The 23,849-nt window shown below is 37.9% G+C and overlaps 1 protein-coding gene across 2 annotated transcripts; it reads right to left on the bottom strand.

The window, feature by feature from the left end:
- Window positions 1-303: 303 nt before the first annotated feature.
- Window positions 304-22,479, bottom strand: LOC117406943 (serine/threonine-protein kinase Nek5-like). Of its 2 annotated transcripts, none has more exons than XM_059028860.1 (23): window positions 22,435-22,479; window positions 19,700-19,825; window positions 18,966-19,062; window positions 18,225-18,322; window positions 17,799-17,882; window positions 16,412-16,482; window positions 15,297-15,383; window positions 14,221-14,275; window positions 13,230-13,430; window positions 12,025-12,115; window positions 10,743-10,855; window positions 9,962-10,143; window positions 8,722-8,800; window positions 7,777-7,896; window positions 5,912-5,989; window positions 5,352-5,456; window positions 5,181-5,261; window positions 4,729-4,782; window positions 4,135-4,264; window positions 3,114-3,263; window positions 2,805-2,936; window positions 2,188-2,287; window positions 304-1,299 (listed from the first exon to the last, which is right to left on the bottom strand). In XM_059028860.1, exons 2-23 carry the CDS (start codon window positions 19,814-19,816, stop codon window positions 1,104-1,106), a joined length of 2,421 nt encoding a protein of 806 aa, XP_058884843.1. In that variant the 5' UTR covers window positions 19,817-19,825; window positions 22,435-22,479; the 3' UTR covers window positions 304-1,103. The 2 variants fall into 2 exon arrangements, with proteins under 2 accessions (XP_058884843.1, XP_033867299.1); XM_034011408.3 differs by having other exon boundaries at window positions 22,328-22,468.
- Between the last annotated feature and the right edge of the window lie 1,370 nt (window positions 22,480-23,849).

The following is a 23,849-nucleotide window of genomic DNA, read 5'->3' as shown; positions in this document are numbered from 1 at the left end:
TGCAGACTGGTGTTTGATGCAATGTTAATTAGACATGAGTTTCTTCCAAATGCGCTGTGCACCAACAGAGAAGCGCATGTGTGCAAATAATCTTTTCCTTAATAGAAAGGTGTACTGTATTATAAACTACTTAAAAGATTTATGTGATGTCACCCTTTGAACTTTTAATTGATTCATTCTAGGAATCTTCTAACTAAAAGTGGCTGTGGCATTGAAGAGAAGGGGAGTGCAGTGCAGATATATTGTTGATTAATGAATCCACAGAAAACTGTTGATTCGTCAATGAAACCACAGCGAGAGCAATTCAACAGAAACGCGAATACCATTTTATTACACAACAATCAACAATTAATTACAGTATTACACATTTCAAATGTAACATTTAGAAAAGGGCTTATGATTCCAGTTTAGAATTTCATATTATTAAATAAAAGTAATGTAATTATGCACTAACATAATGTAAAAAAAAAAAAAGTTTTCATAATTACAAATTCACTTCCACATAAACATCCTCCCTTACATTTTGCCTGAGTGCTTTACAAAAAATGATTGCTGGCAATGATATTTAGGTCTTTGTCTGTTTTAGGTTTGGCAAAACGATCGATAACTTTACTTTCCATTGCTGGTTACATTCCTTTGTTTTTTTGCATTTTTTCTTTTTTGAATGCCAGTTTCATGTTGTACATCTAAAGCATAGTCCTCACTATATTACCTTCACTTACAATAGACAATTATTTCTGTGTAAGTAACTCAGAGGAACTTATGACATTCCCAATGTGAGAGACAAACATTTTAACTGAAGCAAAACAAAAGAGCAAAAACCAAATCCAATTACCAAATGAACAATCAATTGAATCTCATTATCGAACAAGAAATGTTTTAAGTGGCATAAACAACTCAAAGTTGAATCAGTAAGAAAATAAACGGCACTGAATTACTTTTACCAGTTCAACACTTTGACCTGTTTATCCCTTTCTAAGTACTATGGTACAATTACCTTACTTGTATGTATGATTGTGAAATCCACTTTCTATTGAAGAGCATGGAGCTAGATTCTGCAATGTAACTTTCTGCCCTCAAGTCCAGTTGCAGGTGCAGAATCATTAATGTGGCTGGTGCTGTTTTTCTGTGAGCGTGTCCCCTTCAATGGAAGCCTTCTGCTCCTCCTCTTCTTCAGGAACAGCTGGCGGGATCTCCTTCGTTTCCTCCGCTTGCTCTTCTCCCTCCGCGGGGCTCATAAAGCTCTTCATGGACTCGGCAACTTCCTTATTCAGCTCGTCTTCCGAGTCTTCAAAGTTCCTAAAATGGAAAAGCAACACACACAGGAAATCCACATTAGTTACACCCTCGCATATATATATATATATATATTTTTCGTGAACATTTACAGATCATCTGTAAATGACGCAGTTAAATACACCATGTTTGGTACCAAAAAGAGTTGCATCATAATTGAGAAATAATTTTTTTCCTAAATGATACCCGTTTTGCAATTCCATTAGCTAAAAACGCAGTTTTGAAAGAAACACATGTTATAGCACACATTATCCATCTGTTATCTGTTTGCATTTGCACTTCCTGGGTCATTTCACCTCAGCAGTGTCTTGTGGGTCAAAGCATGTCTGAAAGCGTGCGATTCAATAATGGAGGCAGTGGCTTGGTTAATTGAAAGAAGCCATTGAAGGGGTGGGGACAATTTCACCCTCCAGGTTAAATGACCAAGCAAGTGCAACACTAACAGTTTTTTTCTTTTTTCAAATTGTTTTCTAGTAATGTTAAACTCCTCCTTACTTGCGAAGTCAACACTGTAAGATAATTGTAGAATCTGAATTTATTAAATTGGTTTGGAGTTAGGAATCATACATATTTTACCAGACGTATTGTGTTTCAACTTTAAATAATTCAAAAATCTTACAAAGTCATTTTAAACACAATTTTTAACCAATGCACATTAAATATAGCCCCTCCTTAATTACCAGAAAATAAGACACACTGGTGAGGCACTTAGAAGTTTGTTGTAAACCCTTGTCAAAATAAAAAGGACAGGGTCAAGTGTTTTTTTTTTTTTCCCCAGAAATAATAACACTACTATCACAGCGTGCTACCTCTGTTTTTGTTGTAAACATAGCCCCACTGATTTACTACAGATTTTGAGAGAACAGAAACCAGAGATGTGAGTGGACATACGTGTCATCGTCGTCTGATCTGGGCTCCAGTCGCTCGTCATCCACGTCTATATCAGAGGCTACCTCATCATCTTCTTTTGGGCTCCACGATTTAAAGGTTGCTGTGAAAAGTGCAACAAAGGTATGAGGTCAATTTCAATTATGGTGCCTTTATCCAAATAATTGTCCACAAGTACAAAATTTGGAAAATTTAAATATAACCCCAGCATGACTCTCAAAAGCAGTGTTTACATTCTCCTTATGTTAAACAGGTTGCAATTTGCATAAATGAACCTCCTATTTCCGCTGGAATCAAAATATGTTCATTCTAATGTAACTATATTTCAATTACCAATGCTTGTAAAGCGTTATCCCTACTGCTTGTGTCATGCCCTTTTGTTTGCTTCAGTATTTTTTCCTAAGGTATAGGAGTCACAGATTAGTGCTAATCAGTGTCTGGAAAATCGGCCTTAATGTACCACACCATATGGGCTCACAAAGTACTGGGAAAATACATTAGTTCCTCCAATGAAAAAAATAAATACTGTAAATGCATGATATTGTATTTTTTTATTGAATTTCCCTTTGCTGGATGTAGTTGACTAAATGGAAGATAATTGCAAGAGCTCTGTGTCATACCTCGTTGATCGTCAGTCAGTGTGCCTAAGACCAGTTCAGCGTTTGCCAATGCGTTGAGCAACGTTGCAGGTGGGTCTGCTCCCCATTGCTTCCTGTTCTCTGCAGCGGCTTCATCCACTGAAGCTGCATGTCCTGAGAAAGAGTGAGGCTTGTTTATCATCATCACTGCATGTGACATGAGCAGCACTGGGATACACAAGGAACTGTATATTCCATCACAGTGTTACACATTCAAATTGAAATCAAAGTGATGTCTTTTGAAAAATATAAAATCCATTGGAACCACCTTCTCCTCAAACGGTATCTTACCAAGCACATCCCCAGTCATACTAGGATAGACTGAGGTCACTTCTATGGCAGCAATGGCATTGAGCAGTGTCTGTGGGGGTCCTTGATTCCACTGTCTCCTGTTTTCCAGGCTGCTTCTGTCCACCAGATTTACATCTGTGCGGCAGGGCTCTGCCAAACAGAATAAAAAACAAAGAAACAGGCACGAATGATGAAGGGTGGTTGTCAGAAAACATGCGTCCCTATGACCCAAAAAAAAAAAAGAATTTGATGGAGAACTAGATCAATGTCTGGATAACAACATTTCTGGTACCAGTAATAGCCTGAATCAATCAAATAATATCCAGCCAATATATCACCAAAGGTACTGTATGTCTAATGTTGTTACTAAGTTTCCTTAAATACAACTGCATAATTACAGTAGATGCTAGTTATTAGCAACCCTGATAAAGACAACTTTCGGTTATTAACAACATTTTCCTAGGAGCCAATCCCATCCCATAGACTTTAATGTTAATGGAATTCTGATATTAGTAACTGCACGCTGCTTAGTAACTGCAAGCAGAGTACACTTGCATGATTTATGCACATACTTCATGCAGCTTTTATAACCCATTGACTTCGGAACTGCGTGGTGGACTGAGGCAAAATCATGGCTTTGAAACTGGCTACGAAGCTGCATGCAAAATTGAGATGGATTTACAGCGGGGAGGGGGGGGGGTGGTACGTTGTAAAAAGCAGATAACGTGGGACAATTTCTTATTTTAAAAGTGTGTTCTAGAATTGATTGTAAGTACAACACATATTGTTTATGTTTGCTTTACTCATTAATCACATTATGTAGTAGCATGTTGCCCCCTGCTGATCCAACTAGATATTGCAATTCACAAACATAGCATTGGGTAAACTAGGATGGCGATCATTACCGAGTAAGTTAAGAAGATACTGTATTTAAAATTGTACATATTTTAACGCCTGGCCTAAAACAAATACATTGAATAAAGTTTTTAAAAAGTAATACATTATAGTCCTTAACACCCACCTTTCTGTGGTGCTGCCTTGTCGCCTGCTATCATGTCTAAACAGCCCTGTATGCTGACATTCTTCCAGTCTCTTTGTTTTAGGTTGTCTCCATCATGAAAGGTCAGGGTTTGGTTCAAGATATCCATTTCCTGAAATCAATCAAGTGCCACATATGAGCATTATCACATGAAAAATAAAATCAACCAATAATTAAATCTATATTCTGAAATATTGTTTGTTGGCACCTGTCATTGATTCCTGGAATGCAACCTGGTGTCCTTGTTTTTGTCTTGTAGTTTTAAATAAAAACTCAACATTGCTATCATAGAAGAGTATTCTTAGGAATCTACAGAATGGGTACCCACTCTCTTTCCTATGATCTGAACGAGTGGCAACCAACTTGTGGACCACAACCGAAAGGTGGGCTGCTAAAGGAATGTCAACATGTCTTGTGCAAAGAAAGGAGCTATTAATGAAATCAGTGATGTTGTTAACTAGAGAAGCAGCAGTAAAAGCTAAAGTGTGATACAGCACTGCGGCCCACTGTGAAAAAAAGTTTGGGTGCCCCTAGTTTTGTTTGAGTCCATTAGGTTATTAAATTGGGTTTTGGTACCTCTTCCTCTTGCTTTGGGTCTTCTTCCAATGGAACCTCAAACATTACACCTTTCTGTGAAGGAAAAAAAAAGCATATACTTGGCTCTATTCAAATTGTTTTACCTCATGAGTTATTTAAAGATGTGTTATTTAATTGTTGGCATATAACATGATGATTCATGACTTTAAATAACTAATGTGTTAAAGTTTGGGCTCACAGAGTTTGTCTGAGACCAGCTTACTTGCATACACATATTAACACATTTACATTTAGATTTAAGTGTCAAGGATTGTTATTTTAAATGTTAGGCACTTTACTGGGTGGGATACCATGTTATGAACACACCCCACAGATCTTAATGCAAATCGTGAACAAGGGCCCATTTTACCACTCTTCAATGCACTGCGGCCTGAGAAAAATATTGTGGCAGAATTATGAAATTTATTTTGTAAAAGTGGTATCAAGTTTACCTTTGCTTTATATTTTTTCTCTAGTGCTTTTCTTTCTTGTCGATTTTCAAACATGATTTGTCTAAGACGTTCGTCATTGTCCTGGGTAAAAGTCAAAAGAATGTTTAGTGTAGTGAAGATTTAAAAAAAAAAAAAAAAAAACTAGAATCTACATGATCAGTCTTGTGGTACCTGGACTGGTTCCTTTCTCTCTTGTGTAACTTGGGCTCTGACAGGCAGATCACTTGGTTTCCCTTGTTTCACTAGGTATGTCTCAACATTCACCGGGGGCTGAACCTACAGTATTGAAAAAAGAAGAAAATAAATAGAATTCTAATATTTATTCCACTTTTTACAGGTTGTTAAAACATATTCAAAACTACCAGGAGGAACCCCTGTGACAAGGAATTAATATCAACAAACTGTGAGCACAGGTGCAGCTTTTTATGAAGTCTGCTTTGCTGTTGCTGTCACTACCTGCTGATTTCAAGGGAAGCTGCCTTGTGTTGCTGGAGCCCTTAAGGCTTCAAATGAAAATGTGTTTCTTATGTTAAACTTCCATATTTTTAGAAGTCGCTTCCCCAGGCTTGCCCAATTGAGATACAGTGTTGTTAGGTTCATGTTTTACAGCTGTGTGAGCATTGGTTTATCTAAGCTTCAGTTGTATTATTGTTTTAACTTATTTATTTTAGCAAAATTGCCACCTTGAAGTGCAATCTGGTTTTTCAAAACTGGAAACAAATGACACTTACCTCTCCTGCTTTGACTTTAATGTCCTTTATATCATTGTGATACTGCTGACGTATTTCTTTGAGCTGTTTCAGGTACACCTAATGGAAAGAGATAAACAGAATTATATTTCAACATTGCAAACCCAATAGTGTTCTCCACACGCCCCAGGAAATGATACATGAAAGCCAGAGTCTTTATACAAGTTTACTTCTGTACACCAGGGTACAGTAAAAGCCAAGCAATGTGTATGAGTAAAATAAAAATGAACACAGAGTACTGGTAAGCAAGGTGCTTAGTTATGTAGTCAAAATTGTAGATTGCAAATCAAAATAGGTTATGATGAGGTTGTTTAATGCACGGCACTTGGAATATAGAGTTCATTTTTGGTCCCCACACTACAGAAAGGACACCAAGGACTAATACCAGCCAAGATATTCACCTATTTAGCCCAGAACAAAAAAGGGTTAGACGAGACTTAATCAAGCTCTTTAAAATACTGAAAGCTATAAACAAGTATCTGCTTTTCACTTTGCCCTCAAAATGGTGACTGTCAAGACTGGTAATGTGTTCAGTTTCCCACTCACTATCTATTCAGGGACATCCAGATGTCTAGTGTGCAGGGGGTCTGAGTGGTAAAACCAGTGCCAAATGCCCCATGTGCTGATGTGCATGTGTTCATCTGTCCCAATAAATTGAACAACTTTGTCCACACATGAAAGTGCGCAGTAAGCCTGAGTTTGTGTTGAGTCCATTTCAAAGCAGTCAGGTGTATATTATTGAATTTTTTTTTATTTAACAGATAAAGGGGAATTTCATATGGAGTTACCACAGCTTGGAAGACCAAAGACATAACACATTCAAGCAAGAGAGAAGGTGTGTAATGTTTTTAATTTGTACTGAAAGACTGCCAGTCGAGCCTCACCTGCATGAAGTTTTGCATTTGGTGTTTAACGACCTCTAATGTCCTGACATGTCTGAGGAGGGGGAGAGGATTTACTTTGACTGCTTCATAAGCACTACGTTTATACAGGTGGAGGCCAGTTCTCAAAGTATCCGCCAACACAGAACCAGTGTAGAATAAGCCTATACCACGTGCCATCCTCCTGCATCATACCGTGATTTAGAAGAGAATGGACTGCAAACAATAATGTCTCTCTCGCTTGTGAAATGGAGCTCTTACTGGGCTGCTGTGATGACATTATTTATTAATGCCAGATCACTATATCACAAGAGTAACGAGAGATAGGGGCAGACATGCATTTGCTGACAAAGCTCCTGATTAATAGAATGAAACCCCTAACTATCTCAGCTCAGTATACTGGATACCATACAGATGTTAAAGAGGATTGTATTGATAACAAAACTTTATATTATAAAAGAGGACTGGATTCATAATATAAAGTGGAGTCAGGCTTTTAGGTTATTTTATATATATATATATATATATATATATATATATATATATATATATATATACACTACTATGTAGGAGGCTGTGTGGTCCAGTGGTTAAAGGACTTGTAACCAGGAGGTCCCCGGTTCAAATCCCACCTCAGCCACTGACTCATTGTGTGACCCTGAGCAAGTCACTTAACCTCCTTGTGCTCCGTCTTTCGGGTGAGACGTAGTTGTAAGTGACTCTGCAGCTGATGCATAGTTCACACACCCTAGTCTCTGTAAGTCGCATTGGATAAAGGTGTCTGCTAAATAAACAAATAATAATAATAATAATAATAATAATAATAATAATAATAATAATAATGTGTGCCTTACAAAACCTCCTTGTAAAAGAGGTGGTCTGTGGCTTATACCAGTCAGTGAAATGAACCTGGTTTTAAACTCTTTCTTCTTCTAATGAAAGCCTGTTCTAATGAAGCATGTTCACCTCTTCAGAGCCTGGTTTCCTAGCTTGCTGTCTCTGGGCTTCTCCTGGAGATTCTACCCGCTGCTCCTGCACTTGACCCCTGTAGTGGTGGTAAGCATCTCCTGTAGATGGACGCAGCCCCTGTCACACAGACATCAAATATTTATCATAACTAATATTGGACAGTTCAAGTCATTATCTACCAGTGAACGCCTGCTAGTATAATTAAAAAAAACTAATTTTAAACAAGCAATATTAATCCACTTTATTAAAAAAAAGTATACAGAAAACATACCAGAGTATTTGGTGTGTTGAAAGTTAGCGTTTAGGTAACTCGACTGCTCTGTTGTTAACACTATTACAATGGAATTCATCCTAAACCAATCTAAATAAATACAGTCCTCTTCACCTCCCTGAATTGCATAATTTACATACACCCTGCATCTCCCCAGTTCAACACTTAATAGTTATCCTAATATTGACGTAATTCTTTCTTTATAGGCTAAATAAAAAGTGGAATGGACTTCGAATGGACTGGTTTGATGTTAAGCTGTACATACTTCACAAGGGTTTGTGCTATATAGTAAAACAATATGACTCAAACACACCCAGTTTCCAATGAAAATAAGTTCATCTTTCATTAAAGAGTAAGCCAGTGTGTTTGAGTGCCGCTGCTGTTATTTTTTTTTTTTTTCGACAGCATTTTATACAAAGAAAATAAAAATATTTTCTAAAGTAGTGCTCTTTGTCTCATGCCATTAAATGATAGTCTGGGATTATTTCAATGTATCACCCCATTTATCTCCAGATGGACTTTTCAAAACTCACCCACAGAGGGAAAGAATGCCCTCAGTTTACTTAGTCGTTGTAAGAAAAAAGCTGGTGCTAAATAAACCCATGTCAATTACGATGGCCTTACGGTAAAAACATATGTTTTATGAAGATTTAAGGGAAACTATAACTTACCAGCTGCTTTTCTACTTTAATTTTGTACTGATTCGCTTCTTGTCTTCTTTGCAGGTATTCGTCGTGTATGACATCAGGTCTAGAAGAAACAGAAAAAAAGAAATGTATTTATTTATAAAACGTATGCTCACAAATCACACGCTTGCCCCCTAGGCTAAACAGATATCTAAGGAAGTCCCCTACAAAAGAGGACTGCCTTAGCAATCAATAGAAATACTACAGATACTACAAAGCAAAAAATAATCTGTACTGTGGCCAGACCAAGGACTGTTCTCTAATATTTTAGTTGAGGCAGACATGATAAGGCTTTCCCAACCTGCAGGAAATATCTTTGCCCATTGGGCTCTAACACACTACAGCCGTATGTTTCCACTGGCCAAAATACAATAATGAAAACTGTTCTTTTGGAAGATGCTGTGCTGGCGGCTTCTTTTAGGTCTCATCATCACCTATTGTGAACACAAACTACTGCTGCTCTGAGATTTAACAGGACGAAGGCTGGGTGCAAACCACTGACCATGCAAACTCATATTTAGCTACAATATATGTAGTGGATTGTAGACTGACATCATAGCTAAACACATAAAGAATGTGGATACTGTGTTCCAATGCTTGGAACATGAGTCATCATTTTGTTTCAGCATTTTTTGCAAATTCTAGTAACTGGAAATAAAAAACGTTCCCCTTTTGTGCTGTCTTCACAGTCAAGTTTGACTAAGTAATGCTTAAGGTTTTCCTACAGCATGGAAAAATAAATGGGTTGGACAGTATACCTGCCATATAGAGCAGTATGGACTGTCCCTCACAATTCTGATGGATTTGTTATGCCAATAGCATCCCTGACATGTATTCTGTTATATATAAAATCTGCATCTCCCTGTTTTAAGTCATGGAAAAGGCCTGTCAGCAGGTGCTTGGTTGGCAGGTGCTTCCATATCCAAGACTCAAATAAGGCCTCTATGGACCAATTGGAAATTAGTACTCATGGGTGAATGGCAGGCCTTCTGAACAATTGCAACACCTTCCAGCTCTGTACTGGCTACCCACAGCGACCCTACACTCTAAAGCCAACTAAATAAAAAAGACAGACAAAGGAAAGATGATAAATTATTTTAAAGTTAACACTGCTGACATTCAGTGCAATGACAAGCATTTCGACTCAGCAATGAAGACATTGAAAAGATTTCTGGGTGAACAGTTTCTTTTAGTATTTCTAAATCTGATGTTCAGTGTAACTTACCTCTGGTGAGCCTGAGGACTGTGCAGCCTGTCTCTGTAGTAATCATCTGCTCTCTGGTTACAGTGAGGGGTCTGTGGAGGAAGCCTCTGCTGAATGAGGTCGAGCTGTGCATGGTAGTGCCCATACTGGCCACACTGGCGGGGCATAGGCCTTTCCACTAACACTGGTTTAGGGTACACAAGCTGTGGAGTTAAAAGTCAAGGTGTGCTGTGAAGTATCTATGATTAACTGATACAATGTCGTAAAGGAACTGGCTCCTGGTACTTTGGTAAAACATCTACAGTACCCAGAGTATTCGACTATCAAACACAGCTCCCTCTGAAAAAAATCTAATTTTGTTCAAATTATTGTCCATTGTCTCCAGAGTGGTCCACCCAATACATAATAAACATCAGCAGATATAAATACCAACACTGTAGATTATTAAAACAGACTCTGTTTGTGTAACAAAGCTAACATCTGTGACAGTGCATGTAACATGCCAGCAAGGTCCTATTTTAATGATTTTAACAGTTCAACTCAATATACCACACTGCCTGTCAGTTATAGTAGATGGCTGCTTACTGAAACACCATAAACCAAATCGTGTAGTCTTCAGGGTATAACATGAATACTGCACGGTGGCCTATATTATTTATCCAGCTGTTCACACAAGCTTCTTGGAAAGTGTATTTGCTGTTCGTATCACTATCATGCGTCTGCACAGTGGCAACGGTATTGTAGTTCATAGCAGTACATGTATTCAGCCCAGCACTCTAAGGTAAGCATCAGTGTGGATTACTTTGTGTTCTGGTTGGTAGTTCCTGGCAGGGGATTTCCACTCAGGCTGTGGGTGTTGCTTCTCTGGGGTCCTTGCCTTTGATCGATGTTCCCGGGACTTCAGAACCTTTGCTTCTACAAACAGAAGGCAAGAGGGATATTTAAAAAAACATCTGGGACAATAATTGATATTGAGAGAGAGAGAGGGAGGGAGAGAGAGAGAGAGAGAGAGAGAGAGAGAGAGAGAGAGAGAACTTTATAATGCTTGATTTGGAACTTTATAATGCTTGATTTGGAATATGCAGCAGAATAATATTCACTCAACATTGTGCTCGAGCCAAATAAAAAATGGCTCTATACATTTCAGGTTTCCATTGGAGAAGACAATCTTTTCACCCAACATAGTTGTCAGGTGACATCTTGTATCGTGCCTGGTTGTTTAATACTGTGTTTTACTGCTCTTGCCCAAATGTCCATTGGCAGGGTGGCATATCGTTAGTAGTGAATAAAATTTCAACTAATTTATCACACGACTTATTAATTAAAGAAAAAAGAAAATAATTAACCCAGAGGTATATAATGAAACTGTCCAACCCAGCTATTGCAGATCACCATGGCTGAAAACCTGCGGAGATGTAGGATTATAGCTATCTGTGCCAGACACCTTCCACATATGCTCCCATCCCAAGGCTGTCTGGTTGGGTGCAGTGGACATTTTCACATGAAATGTGTGTTTCCATGTGAAAATGGACTTTATTTTCTTCCTCAAGCCTGATCCTCCCGAACTGTTCTCCCAAACGTGCACATGCATCCCCATTTCACTTGTAAATAACCACACATGCAACCTCCCATTGAGACACACAGTAAAAATATAAGAAAATGTAAAAATGAGAGGAGGCTATTTGGTCAGTCAATACTCATCCATAGCAAGCTGTTTTGTGGACTGTTTTATTGAACTAATGGTTTTACTGTGGGTTAGAAATAACCTGCAGACATGCTTTTATTGTTAAACATAAGTTAAATTATATAACAAAAGTGCGTTTGCAAAAAGAAAATTACTTTTATTTTTACACCCCACATAAATAAAATATGCTTAAACGGGTATTAAACTGATATTACCAGTAAGTCTTATTTTATAGATGAAATGTTTCTTAAAATGAGACTGTTGACTGGTATTGACATCTTCATGTGCCCTTAATCATGCTAAAACAACTTAAGAGCATCTTTCACATGTCATTGATCTTATTCAATGGGAGCTTTTAATTTTGAAGTGAAGTCTGATTGAATAGTGTTCCTGACTGTACCTTGTGCCTGTGCTGAAACATGTCCAACAGGCTTTGATGCTGAGGGCTTCTTCCTGTGCAGGACAGTGTGACTAAATTCCTCTTTTATCAGCTGGAAATAAAGAAGACAATACAAATATAAACAGAACAATACCTGCTTTAGTATACACACATTTTATTGCTCTTATATAACAATGATGTCAGGATCTTGCGTCAACTGGTCTTGACGGAACATATTCATAGGGATGGGTGGATGACAGAGGTAAGACTCCTCCCACACCTTTCTGCACAGACAAGCTGGTTTTGAATTGTTCATCAAGTAGTGGAGATGGGGAGTTCAGAATCAACTGCAATGGTGCCTGAACATTTAGCAGGGAGATGAACCATTTCCAAATGTGGATCTTGCCAGCCGCTACCTCCTGCTCTCAGGAAATGTAAAACTATGTTTGGCACAAGGTAATTTTCCTCAGTGCGGAGAGCCTGTGGAGTGGCTTAACGTGAATTTGGTTGATTATTACACTGCTCTTTTGAAGTGCAATCCCTGGACTTTTTTTATTGGTATATATATATATATATATATATATATATATATATATATATATATATATAATGTAATCTGTATTTCTCTGTCCAAAAACATTTCACATGTACAGAAACAGCCAAGTTAACATAAATGGATCAACCATATAAAGATGTGGTATCTATGAAAGGGGCTAAGTTATATAGTATCAGTCCTGTAAAGATGTAATGTCAAAGTGACAAAGCTAAACATGGGCCCCTTTTTATTGCAGCAACATGATTAAAAACAACAAGTAGAACTTTTTCCACTTTTTGCCTGCCTATCACTCCTAATATATCCACAGATATTAAAATATATTTTATTATGTTATGTTAGAGTGTGAAATATAATGGCTTAAAAACAAATGGGCTAGCAATACCCTCAATGTCCCATATTGTTTGGTCCTGTGCAGATAGTCATGGTAGTTTTGTTCCTTCCTTCGTTCTAACTGGGCTGGAGTGACTACTGTGATTCCTGGTCTATTCCATGCTGCTGCCATTTACCCTGGGGCCTCTCTGGAAATGAGACTTTATAGTCTCAGGGAGTAATTATGAATAAACTGAATAAATAAAATAAAACGTCTCCCTGGGAGGGATGGCTCCTGACCCTAGCCCCCAAACGCTGAGCTCCAGGATAACAAAAATGAGGATTAAGAATGGCACGTTACCTCAGGACTTAAATGCTTGGCTATGAGCTTTTCCAAGAAGGGTTTCTTCAGAATAGAGTTAACCGATGGGCGATCCCGGGGGCTGATTTTGAACAGCTGTGTCACTAAAATGCGCAGATCGTAGGAATATCTCGGAGCAACTGGAACAAAGTGTCCCCTGCAGATCTTCACCACTAACTGCCGTAGGTTACTGCCTTCGAACTGAAACAACAGAAACATTCACCTCACTGTCGTCATCTCAAGTGTTATTGCTTGAACCTCCATTGTCACGCTTTATGTAAAAGACTTAATATTGTGCTCTGGGTCTAATATGGAGAATCTACTTCGCCTGTTCACAATAAGTGTGTGCTCATGAAGAATTTATCTTAATGTAATGACAACAATGTAATAGATGTTTACTAAATAGGAGTCCTGCTCTTGCAAAATGAACTCTTTCAGGGGACTAAGGTAAATAAATAAATATAAGGTCTAGTATAAGACTGATAATGGAATTGCTGTGGAGTGTAATGGAACTTCCTTATTCAAATAATGTCGCCACTATTATCTCATAACACACCACAGCAATGCCATTATCCCATTGTAGGTGTATTGTTGATGTTTTAAAAAATAACTCAATTTTCAATAGTTCAAGGGAATTATTCTTTAATTTTTTTTTTTCCTTTGTTGGATGCTCCAGTTCTAGAGACTACATCCTCCTTTGCTAATTCATAACCAACCTCTTAAACACAGTGTTGCTTTTACCACAAAAAAAGGTTATTTATCCTCCTCCTCCTTCTAGCAGCTTTATCCCTTCTTGTGGGGCTCATGGTCCTCCACCACACGGCCTTGACTGACCTCTGATTGATGTCGGAGGTTGTGTCTCAATTGAGGGTGGCTCCCTACACAACAATTCCTACCTAAACCAATTGCATCTCAGAAATATTTTGCCTCAGTGTTTGAATACTGGTACATGAACTGGTAAAATCATCATTCAAACAAAGATCTTACTTACTGGATGCTTCAGAGTGCAGAGTTCATACAGCACACAGCCCAGAGACCAAATATCCCTGAAAATAGGTTCATCATGTTATATATATTCATGTTGAGAACTGCTTTTGAAAGGACTCCTAAAAGATGAATTTCCAGAGTGATTTATTTTTGTTTATGTGGTCTGTCTAATTATTGTGGAATCACCAGCAAAGACACAACCAGGACACAAACCTTTATTCCCCTGACTGTATGACTCACCCTGCACACCACGCTGCAGTGCCTTTACCAGGTGAGCCACTTGGAGACCCAAGTAAATAATGACTATGCAGAAATAACAGAGAATGGTAGAGGTATATGATCCCTAATTGCACATATACTTTATGGTTCTTCACTTTTCAAGGCGGTATTGAAATCACGTCTGGTTCAAAATACCACATTACATCAGCACTTATCTTCTCTGGCTCCCTGTTTCAAAGGCGTTGGTTTCTTTGTTTTTATTAGACTGTTTATTCAGCTTTTGTTTACTGGACCATTTCAAAATTGCATTTAGTTTGTTGTCGTTTTAAAAAGAACTGTATTGAAGAAATTTGGAACAGACATGCTAGCAAATAAAGACATTCTTTAACATTTAATTGTTCTGCCAAATTTATTTCTCTTGTACAAACCATCAAGTTGTTGACTTTTAATTTTTTGTACTTTTCTCATTTGATTAAAATTGTTTCGGTAAATGTACACAAATTGACTTAATTATTTTAAAAACAGCTTTAAAAGGTTTAAAATTCAGGTCATTCACATTAAAAAAAGAGTGCAATGCTACTTATGTGTACTAAAGCAACAGTATTTTGACTTGACTGTAGTGTTTTTATGTTGGTAAGAACTAAAATAAAAAGAACAAAATGTTTTTTCCCTCACTTTAAACAATGAAGGGCTAGAAGTTATTGTTCAGAGCCTTATCTTCGCTAGCAATAACAATCATAATCTGAATGAGTGCCAGAGCTTTGCAAGGCTCATCCGCTTCTTAATTATGAAAACAAGGACAAACTAAAGTTGGTTTCAGACAATGGAAAATAAACGCGTCTTAAAGAGAAAGGTACCTACGTTTTATTGTTGTATGGTCTATTCTCACAGATCTCGGGAGATAAATAGTATGGTGTGCCAACACACGTGCGTGCCAGCTCCGTTGTGCTATTATGAAAGGGTGAATAAAAAGAAATAAATAAGTTAAATAACATGATGACTGGTACACTGATTTCACCCCAATCAAGCAGGTACAATATAACTGCACTGTAAGGGTGAATTAGCAGTACTGCTACAATATCTGTGTAGATCACATTACTTTACAGGAGTTCAGGAATGCATATACAATGAAACAAATCCATATGTCACATGGGCTGAGCCTGGCAGAACTGAGCCCTACCTTGCTGACTCAAGCCTTCGCAGTGAAGCAGATAAGCAAGCTCCCAACTCCAAGCAAGAATGGGGATTTAGTAAGAAATAAGTACTGAAAATCTGTCCTGCATGAAGTTCAATATATCCATGTTTGTTTCATTTAATTAGTAGCTGATCAGTAAAGCACTTGGTATCACATTTCAAACAAAAGCATTGATTTGATGGAGCTCTCAGAAAGGGTCACGTCTTTTCATTTTTAACCTCTTGCAGTTGAAGAAAATGTTTCAAGTGCTGTACCCTGACACGCCTGCCAAGCTTGAATGTGCATTTATACTGGACTTCATGCTGAGCACAAGGGATTTTAGTTTTTATACAACAATCAGACACTGCTCACCCTGATCAGCAAAATAAGCACGACTGAGAGGACACCTCTTGCCACGGATGCTCGAACCCTGCTCTCAAAGTGAACTCTTTCAGTGGACTACAATGATTATTTCAAACAGATAGAGGTTAACAATGACACTGCTTTAGGAAGTGTAGTATAATAGTGATAATGACCCTGCCTTGGTAATAATGGAACTCCATTGTTCAAATAATGCCCTTGACATCCTGGCTTCGTTGACCCTGTAACACACCATAGCAATGCCATTATCCCTGCGCAAAGATGGAATGAAGGAGGTAGAAAAGGGAGGGAGGGAGGTAAGAACTTTCCATGAGACACCATAGGTCAATATCTGCGGAGTCAATCAGCCTTAAATTACTTCATTTTAAATGGGAAGGGGATTCCAGTTGTTCCTCACATACCCTCAAAAGCACACTCTTACTTGTTTAACATTCTTGCAATTCCAAAGTCTCCAAGTTTTACTTTCATTCCATTGTTGGCTATAAATATGTTCTGTAAAAATAAGATAAAAGGAATGTTAAAAAAGATGTATTATTAATTTGCAGTAGATATAAATTCACATAACTATGGCAGATTATAGTGAAGACACACACCAATGAATTACCCTAAAATAGGTAAGTACCGTAGTTTTTATGTGATCCACTAGATAATTTGTGTGAGAGTTGTGTGGAACTATTCAGCAACAACGGGCAAAGCAGAAGGATCTCAGTGCTAGGGGATAGTGGGCTTGACCATCAACTTAGAGGCTGCAATGACCAACCTCCTTCAATGTGTTTTCAGAACACAACAAGAAAGCACAATTTCCGATAGCAAGAGGGTCGTGATGGATCAATCTTGCAGACGTGTGCAAAGCATTGTGTCCAGAACCAGACACATTAACATGGCTCAAGTCACAGAAAATTTCAATACTGGATAAGACCCCCCTGGTTTCAGCCTGATTGTAGGCTGGTCGCAGGTCTCTATTTTTGTGGCCACACAGGTACAGTATATATTTATGTTACAGTACATCAAATTCCTTTTTTGGGGGTTTTCTGTATCAGCTGAAGTCTTGTCATACCGGTACCTGGAAGAGTAAAACACTACTGCCTTTGCTTTGGGCTTTTAACTGAAATTTTCAGTTTTCCCATGACTGTTCTATGGTTATACTGTGCATTTACCACAGTTTACCATGGTTTGCCATGTTTGGCAAACATGCTTTATTCGTGACAAGTATCGTATCATGACCCTTGTATCGCAATACATATCGTATCATGACCCTCGTATCACCAAGACACTGCCGATACCCAGCCCTATTTACCATACCTCTGTGCTTTACTATGCTCGCTTAGCAATGCTTTTTCACAATGCTTTATAACATTTTGCTATGTTTTTACAATACTATTTTTCTTAGGACAGATATGCACTGTTAAAAGAGAGTTAACTACCCAAGTAGGGGGTCATTAATGACTACAGCAATGGCCAAAAGTTTTGCATCAGCCTATAGAATGAACTAATTTAGCTTCATAAAGACAAATGAAACCTGCTGAATAATGTCACGTTAACATACTGAAATTGACATTAACATGAACTACTGTACAACTAGTATGGCTTCTAGTAGACGTTTGCGATATCATTTTGTAGTTTCTTTGATTACATGATGTTAAATAAAAGATCTAAATTATGTTCATCCAGTTTTTTGTTTTTTTTTTTTTTTTTTTTTTTTTTATTATGTCTCAATCCTAAAATTCTAGGTGATGCAAAACTTTTGACCATAGCTGTAGTAGCAATCATTATTTATAATAAATGTATGAAAAACTGAACCCCATTACCTGAGCTTTGATGTCTCTATGCAAGACTTTTCTGTCGTGGATATGTTTCAATCCCATGCAGATCTGCACAAACCAATCTAAAATCTGGAGAGAAAATAAAGCAAGGTAAACCTGGCTTTACAAAATAAACTCACATCATTCAATATCCCCAACAAAAACAAATTATAGTATTGAACAGCTAGCATTAATAATGGCATCTTAAGCAACATTTACGTATGATATAAAAGTACACATGCACAATTATAACCCATTCCTCAGAATATCATCTACTATGACATCACCAGAGCACTCCACCTGATACATGCTCCTAAAGTGTTATCTGTCTTTGTAAAATAGTCAGTTAACACTAAAACTGTATAATTCTGAAAAGCAACACTGTCCATCCTGAGCTAAAGCTACAGACAGATGACACTGATCCCACTTTACCTGAGCCTCTGCAAACAGGAGCCCTCTCTGCATGCTGATCCTCTTCATTAGATCACCCCCATCACAGTACTCCATTACTATGTACAGCTTCATTTTCTCTAAAACACAAAGATAAACAGGGTTGCTGTTTTTTTTCGGGTCCTGACGATCGTATCTCTGTCTGCCTGTCTGCCTGTCTGTCTGTCTGTCTGTCTGCCTGCCTGCCTGCCTGTCTGTCTGCCTGTCTCTCTCTCTGTCTGCCTATCTGCCTATCATACTCCACAAAGTAAACATGCTCTCTTGATTTTGCACCAATCTTCACAAAACTTTTAACACACTCCTAGCCTCTCAACATTTCAGATTGCATTTGGCTATAATCCGCTACAGTTTTTACAAATATTTTTAACCTGTCCCTTACTGTGGGATTAATATGCGATTATGAGGTATGTATGCACGTGCACTGGTTCTATTGATATTAGTATTTGTAGTTTATTTGGCTCATGCCTTTATCCAAGGCGATGTACAGTGTACAGGGCATTACAAGGTTACACTGCAAAAACAAGATTTAAATACAGTGTAGTTTACAGTAAGTGCAAGTACTACTAGAATACAATAAGTAAGATAAGTAGCTGACAAGAAGTACTTGCTTTGGTATAACAGCATTGTATACTGAAACATACCTTTTCACTACACTATACTCAAAATGCTCAATATACTGTGAGAAAGAGTTTATGTGACAGTAGAAACTTCATCAAGGCAAACCTTCAAATGAATTTAAAAAGGTGACCACGTTTGGGTGTTTCATCCTGGACAGCAGTGTCACTTCCTTGCGAGAAGCCTCCTTTTCTTTAACAGGCATCTGAAAAAAAAGACATGCTGTTAGTAACTTATCATATCTACTCCAGTAATTTAAATAAAGCATTACAGGTGTCAGTCCATTAAAAAAAGCAGTCACCATTACAATCATGATGATGGATTGCAATGCTTTACTTGGTAATGCATATACACGCCTGACTGCAAGAATGCGTTTATCAGAAGAAGCTACACTCTGGGACTGGCAGGACTGCCAGTGATAAAGATCTAGAAAAGATATTAGATTGGTTGAACGAGGTTTGCTGCAAGGTGGTGGATGGAGGTTGATCGAAAAAAGGGTGTTACACAGACAGTAGATGACGCTCACTTTTCACGACACATTTACAAGAGTAGAATTCTACTATAACAAATGCTCAGGAATACGGTCAATAAAACAGGCAAGTGGCTCTCAAGAGATAGCCTGCACCAAGATATAGCTAAAAGTGTTAGACTCTTGCACATAGATGTATGGACTGGGATTCATCTCTCCATTGGGATGAGACCCTGGCTTACAAATGTGAGGAATAAAAACAAAATGAACAGGACTGAACATGTAATGGATGACATTGACAATGTTTAACAAGATGCCGTACACTAGCCTCAGCAATGTAATGCACTCTAGATGTGAAGAAGAACCTTCTTACCCTGGCGAAGTTGATCTCCTTTATGACACACTGACCGTTGTTCTCTTTGGCTTTCACTAGGAAAGCTTTTCCAAAAGCTCCTTCGCCAATCATTCTGACAACTTCATATTTATCCATCTCCCGTTTCTAAATGATGAAAATGGTGTAAAAGCCATAGTTTATTTGTCACATCAAAGCAGTTGTTTGCTTTGTTTTCAAAGCCAATACTCATATAGTGGTGGAAATCACACAGTGCAGGGTGATTTTACTAAAAGTACTTAGACACACTGTTTATTGTTTCATTGTAGTTTGATAACTGGTGAACAACAGAAAGATGGTTATATACATGTAGTGCATGCGCCCAATGATCTTCACAACTCTACGAAAACTTCAGTCCCATAACTCAGAAACCAAATCACCCAAGATAAAAATAAAAGGAATATCTGCCTACTTTTTTTCTTAGACATCAGAAGTAAAGGGTATTTTTATCAGGCCAGTCTTGAGGGAATGTAAAAGATCCATCTTATGTAGCAATAGACGAGAGGGTGGATTGATATTGTATATATATATACACACAGTGGTTTGCAGAAGTATTCACCCCCCTGCAAAGTTTTCACATTTTGTTGGCACCTGAGTGTACTCCACGATGCTTTCAAATTAGACTTTACATGTAGAATCTACACAAACTACTCCACACTGATAAAGTAAAAAAAAATGCAGATACAATATAAATAAGTAATATTTACAGAGAAAAACAGATTAATCTCAGTTGCATAAGTATTCAACCCCTTTGCTACTGCAGCCCTAAATCAGCTCAGGTGCAAATGATTTGTTTGAAAGGTCACAAAATTAGTGAAATGGTTTCAGCCTGTGTGTACTCAAAATGGTTTAACTTGTAGATAATTTCCCTCAGGTACATAAAGACTTTCAAGCTGCAACTCACATAGTGATCCAACAAAGCAACCATGAAGACCAAGGAGCTTTCGAAACAAGTCAGGGATAAAGTGGTAGAGAGGCACAGAGCGGGAGAAGGGTACAAGAAAATTTAAAAGGTGATGATTATCCTTCTCAGCACAGTGAAGTCTATCATTAAGAAGTGGAAGATGCATCATACCACCAAGACGCTACCCAGATCAGGTCACCCTCCCAAACAGAGCAGTCAGGCAGGCAAGAAACTGGTTTGGGATGTCACTCTGAAGCCAACAATGACCTTGCGAGATCTGCAGAGTTATGTGTCTGAGATGGGAGTCAGTGTTCACACATCAACAATAAGCCGGTCCCTACACAAAGCTGGTCTGTATGGACGGATGGCCAGAAAGAAGCCATTACTCAAAAAGCCTCATCTTAAAGCACGTATGGAGTTTGCGAAAAAGCATGTAGATGATACTGCAGACATGTGGAAAAAGGTTTTGTGGTCAGACGAGACAAAAATTGAACTTTTCGGTCTAAATTCAAAGCGTTACGTCTGGCGCAAGCCCAACACTGCACATCACCGAGTCAACACCATCCCAACTGTCAAGCATGGTTGTGGCAGCATCATGTTATGGGGATGGTTCTCTTAAGCAGGGACTGGGAAGCTTGTCAGGATAGAGGGGAGAATGGATGGTGCAAAGTACAGGTGAATCATTGAGGAAAACCTGTTTGAGTCAGTCAAGACTCTGGAACTGGGGAGGAAATTCACATTTCAGCAGGACAAAGCCAAAGCCAAACTAGAGTGGTTGAACAAGAAGAGAATTAATGTTCTTGAGTGGCCCAGTCAAAGTCCTGACTTGAATCCAATCAGAAATTTATAGCAAGACTTGAAGCTTGCAGTCCATTGGCGATCCCCAACAAACTTATCAGAACTGGAGCAATTTTCACGTGAATAATGGGCAAAAATGTCACCATCCTACTGTGCAAAGCTAGTAGAGACCTATCCAAAAAAACTCATAGCAGGTGCTTCTACCAAGTACTGATTTAAGGGGCTGAATACTTATGCAACCAGTAAATTTCATTTTGTACATTTTCTTTGCAAATTTTGCTGACATTTAACCTCCTCCTCATATAACAGTGTTCAGTTTAACCACTACAGCTTTGAATAAAAAAAAAAAGTTTGTTTGAAAAACTGTGCATACATTATTTGTAATTCAACAAAATGTGACATTATTGGTAGTGGTGAATAGTTCTACAAACCAAAAGTGGACTTAAAAAATAGAAATGGAAATTAATTCTTTTAAGTTTCAGAATCAGAGATGAACAGAAAGACATTGTCGCTGCAGTTGTTCAGAACAAACTCCCGTATCGATCATTTTAGAGAATATAGACTAAAATATAAATGAGCTCCAAAGATCAAGATGAAGTGATAGTAAAGTCACTTTAAAACAGGTATCACTATTTTAAAATGAAAAACTGAATTATTGAAGCTTCAGCGAGACAGGCAAGCTGCATATCTCTACTAATTAAGCAAGAAGTAACGGCCTCTGTGCATTCATACGAGATTGTTTTTTCAGAAATAAAAACTGCAAAAGCCGCAGCCAAAATGTCACCTGCAAGTACTAACAGCACCGTTACCAAGGCGACAAGTACACATAGACAGTCTTAGAAGAACAAACTTTATTCCCACTGATTCCTAACATTCCTACATGTGTCTCCGTTCGATCAAATACTCACCTGAATCACGTCACTTTATGTTCTGCACTGAGGAGCTACTGTAAAAAAATGCAGTGTATATAATACACGTCGTTCAAAATGCCAAGCTCAGTGCAGCAGGAACTCACCTCTTAACACTGCGGGTACCTATGCACTCTGGGATTTGTAGTTTTTTCACAATGCTGTGCATTATTTATGTGTGAGGTGTACCTACCAATTCTAAAGAAAAGCGTGGAAGGAAATTGCCAGAATTGATGTCATGCAATTATGGGTACTCCAAATACCTTAATAAATGTTTGAATCCATTAACCCTTTGTGAGGTTAAATTTTGGTAGCTGTAATGTAGTGCTATATTTAGAAGTGAGGGGTCGCTATTCTACCCTCACCCCAACCCCTCTCAACCGTACCACGACGCCTGCCGTCCCCGTTTCCACATACACTCAACAGAACTAAGGTTTAGAAACAAGTGCACCCGTTCGCAAAAAAAAAAAAAAATTGTGTAAGGCCACCTTTATTTCTTTGCGATTAAATAGATCTTTTAAATAAATCTTTAGCTTATTTTATCTACTTAATTTCTGATATATGGGTCTATAAATAAGAACTTCCAATACATCTAGTTGTATGTAAAACGCTGACACCTCAGCACAGCGTTGATACAGGTTCCCGTCATCTCTCTTACACATTATTCACACCTGTTGTTCCAGACCAGAGGCACGCTATATTCAGAATTTTTAATTATTTATCTTGCAAGGGTTTCTTACAGTCATTGTATTGTTTTCTTATTTGTGTGGGTTGCATATGTATCTATCTCCATATATTACTAGGCTCAAAACAGTTCAATATTCTATATGTGAAGTACGGAAGCGGTGCTCTTCACTACACCCCTTTGTAATAAAAGATTGTGATATATTTTTCACATCAGAAGCACTGTTTTATGTTTCATTTTTCGAAACATTTACTCAACTATAATTGCGTAATTGCTGGCATCAATTTTTGCAGAGCTTGTTGCTTTCACAGATAAGGTAACTTTCCCCAGGATCTTGTGGCATCTTGCCCAGTCTCTTATTATCAACAGAAAATGGAAGTACATCACACATGCAAGCTTGGATAAATACTTTTTTTGTTGTTGTTTTACTCACTTTTTGCTTCCAAAAGGCTGAAGCTCAGTTAAAAAAAAAAAAAAAAAAAAAAAAAAGTGTGCAGCATTTGTCCCGTTTGTAAACGTGGTTTTGTTTAGATTTTCATGTACTAACTCATAGTTGCCACTTGCAAAAGTTGTAGAAGGGTCATTAAGAAAAAAAAAATCTTCAAAAATTCAAGTTATTATGGAGTAAAAATGCTTTTATTTGACTAATGTATGTTTTATACTGTGATTTCAGTTTGTATAACATGAGGAGTACTATCCTTAGGAAAGAAACTTTTAGGCTGACTTGCAATTCTTTCCAGATTATATCAGACTACCACACATTGTTAGGAGAAAATAAATAAAAAAAAAACTCCTGCCATCAGTGACATGGTCATGCACACATTTAGCATGCAGGAT

Source organism: Acipenser ruthenus, chromosome 8 (genome assembly GCF_902713425.1).
Source record: "Acipenser ruthenus chromosome 8, fAciRut3.2 maternal haplotype, whole genome shotgun sequence".
Classification (NCBI taxonomy): Eukaryota; Metazoa; Chordata; class Actinopteri; order Acipenseriformes; family Acipenseridae; genus Acipenser; species Acipenser ruthenus.
Note: the sequence above shows the minus strand (reverse complement) of the source record. Positions and strands in the feature narration are given on the sequence as shown.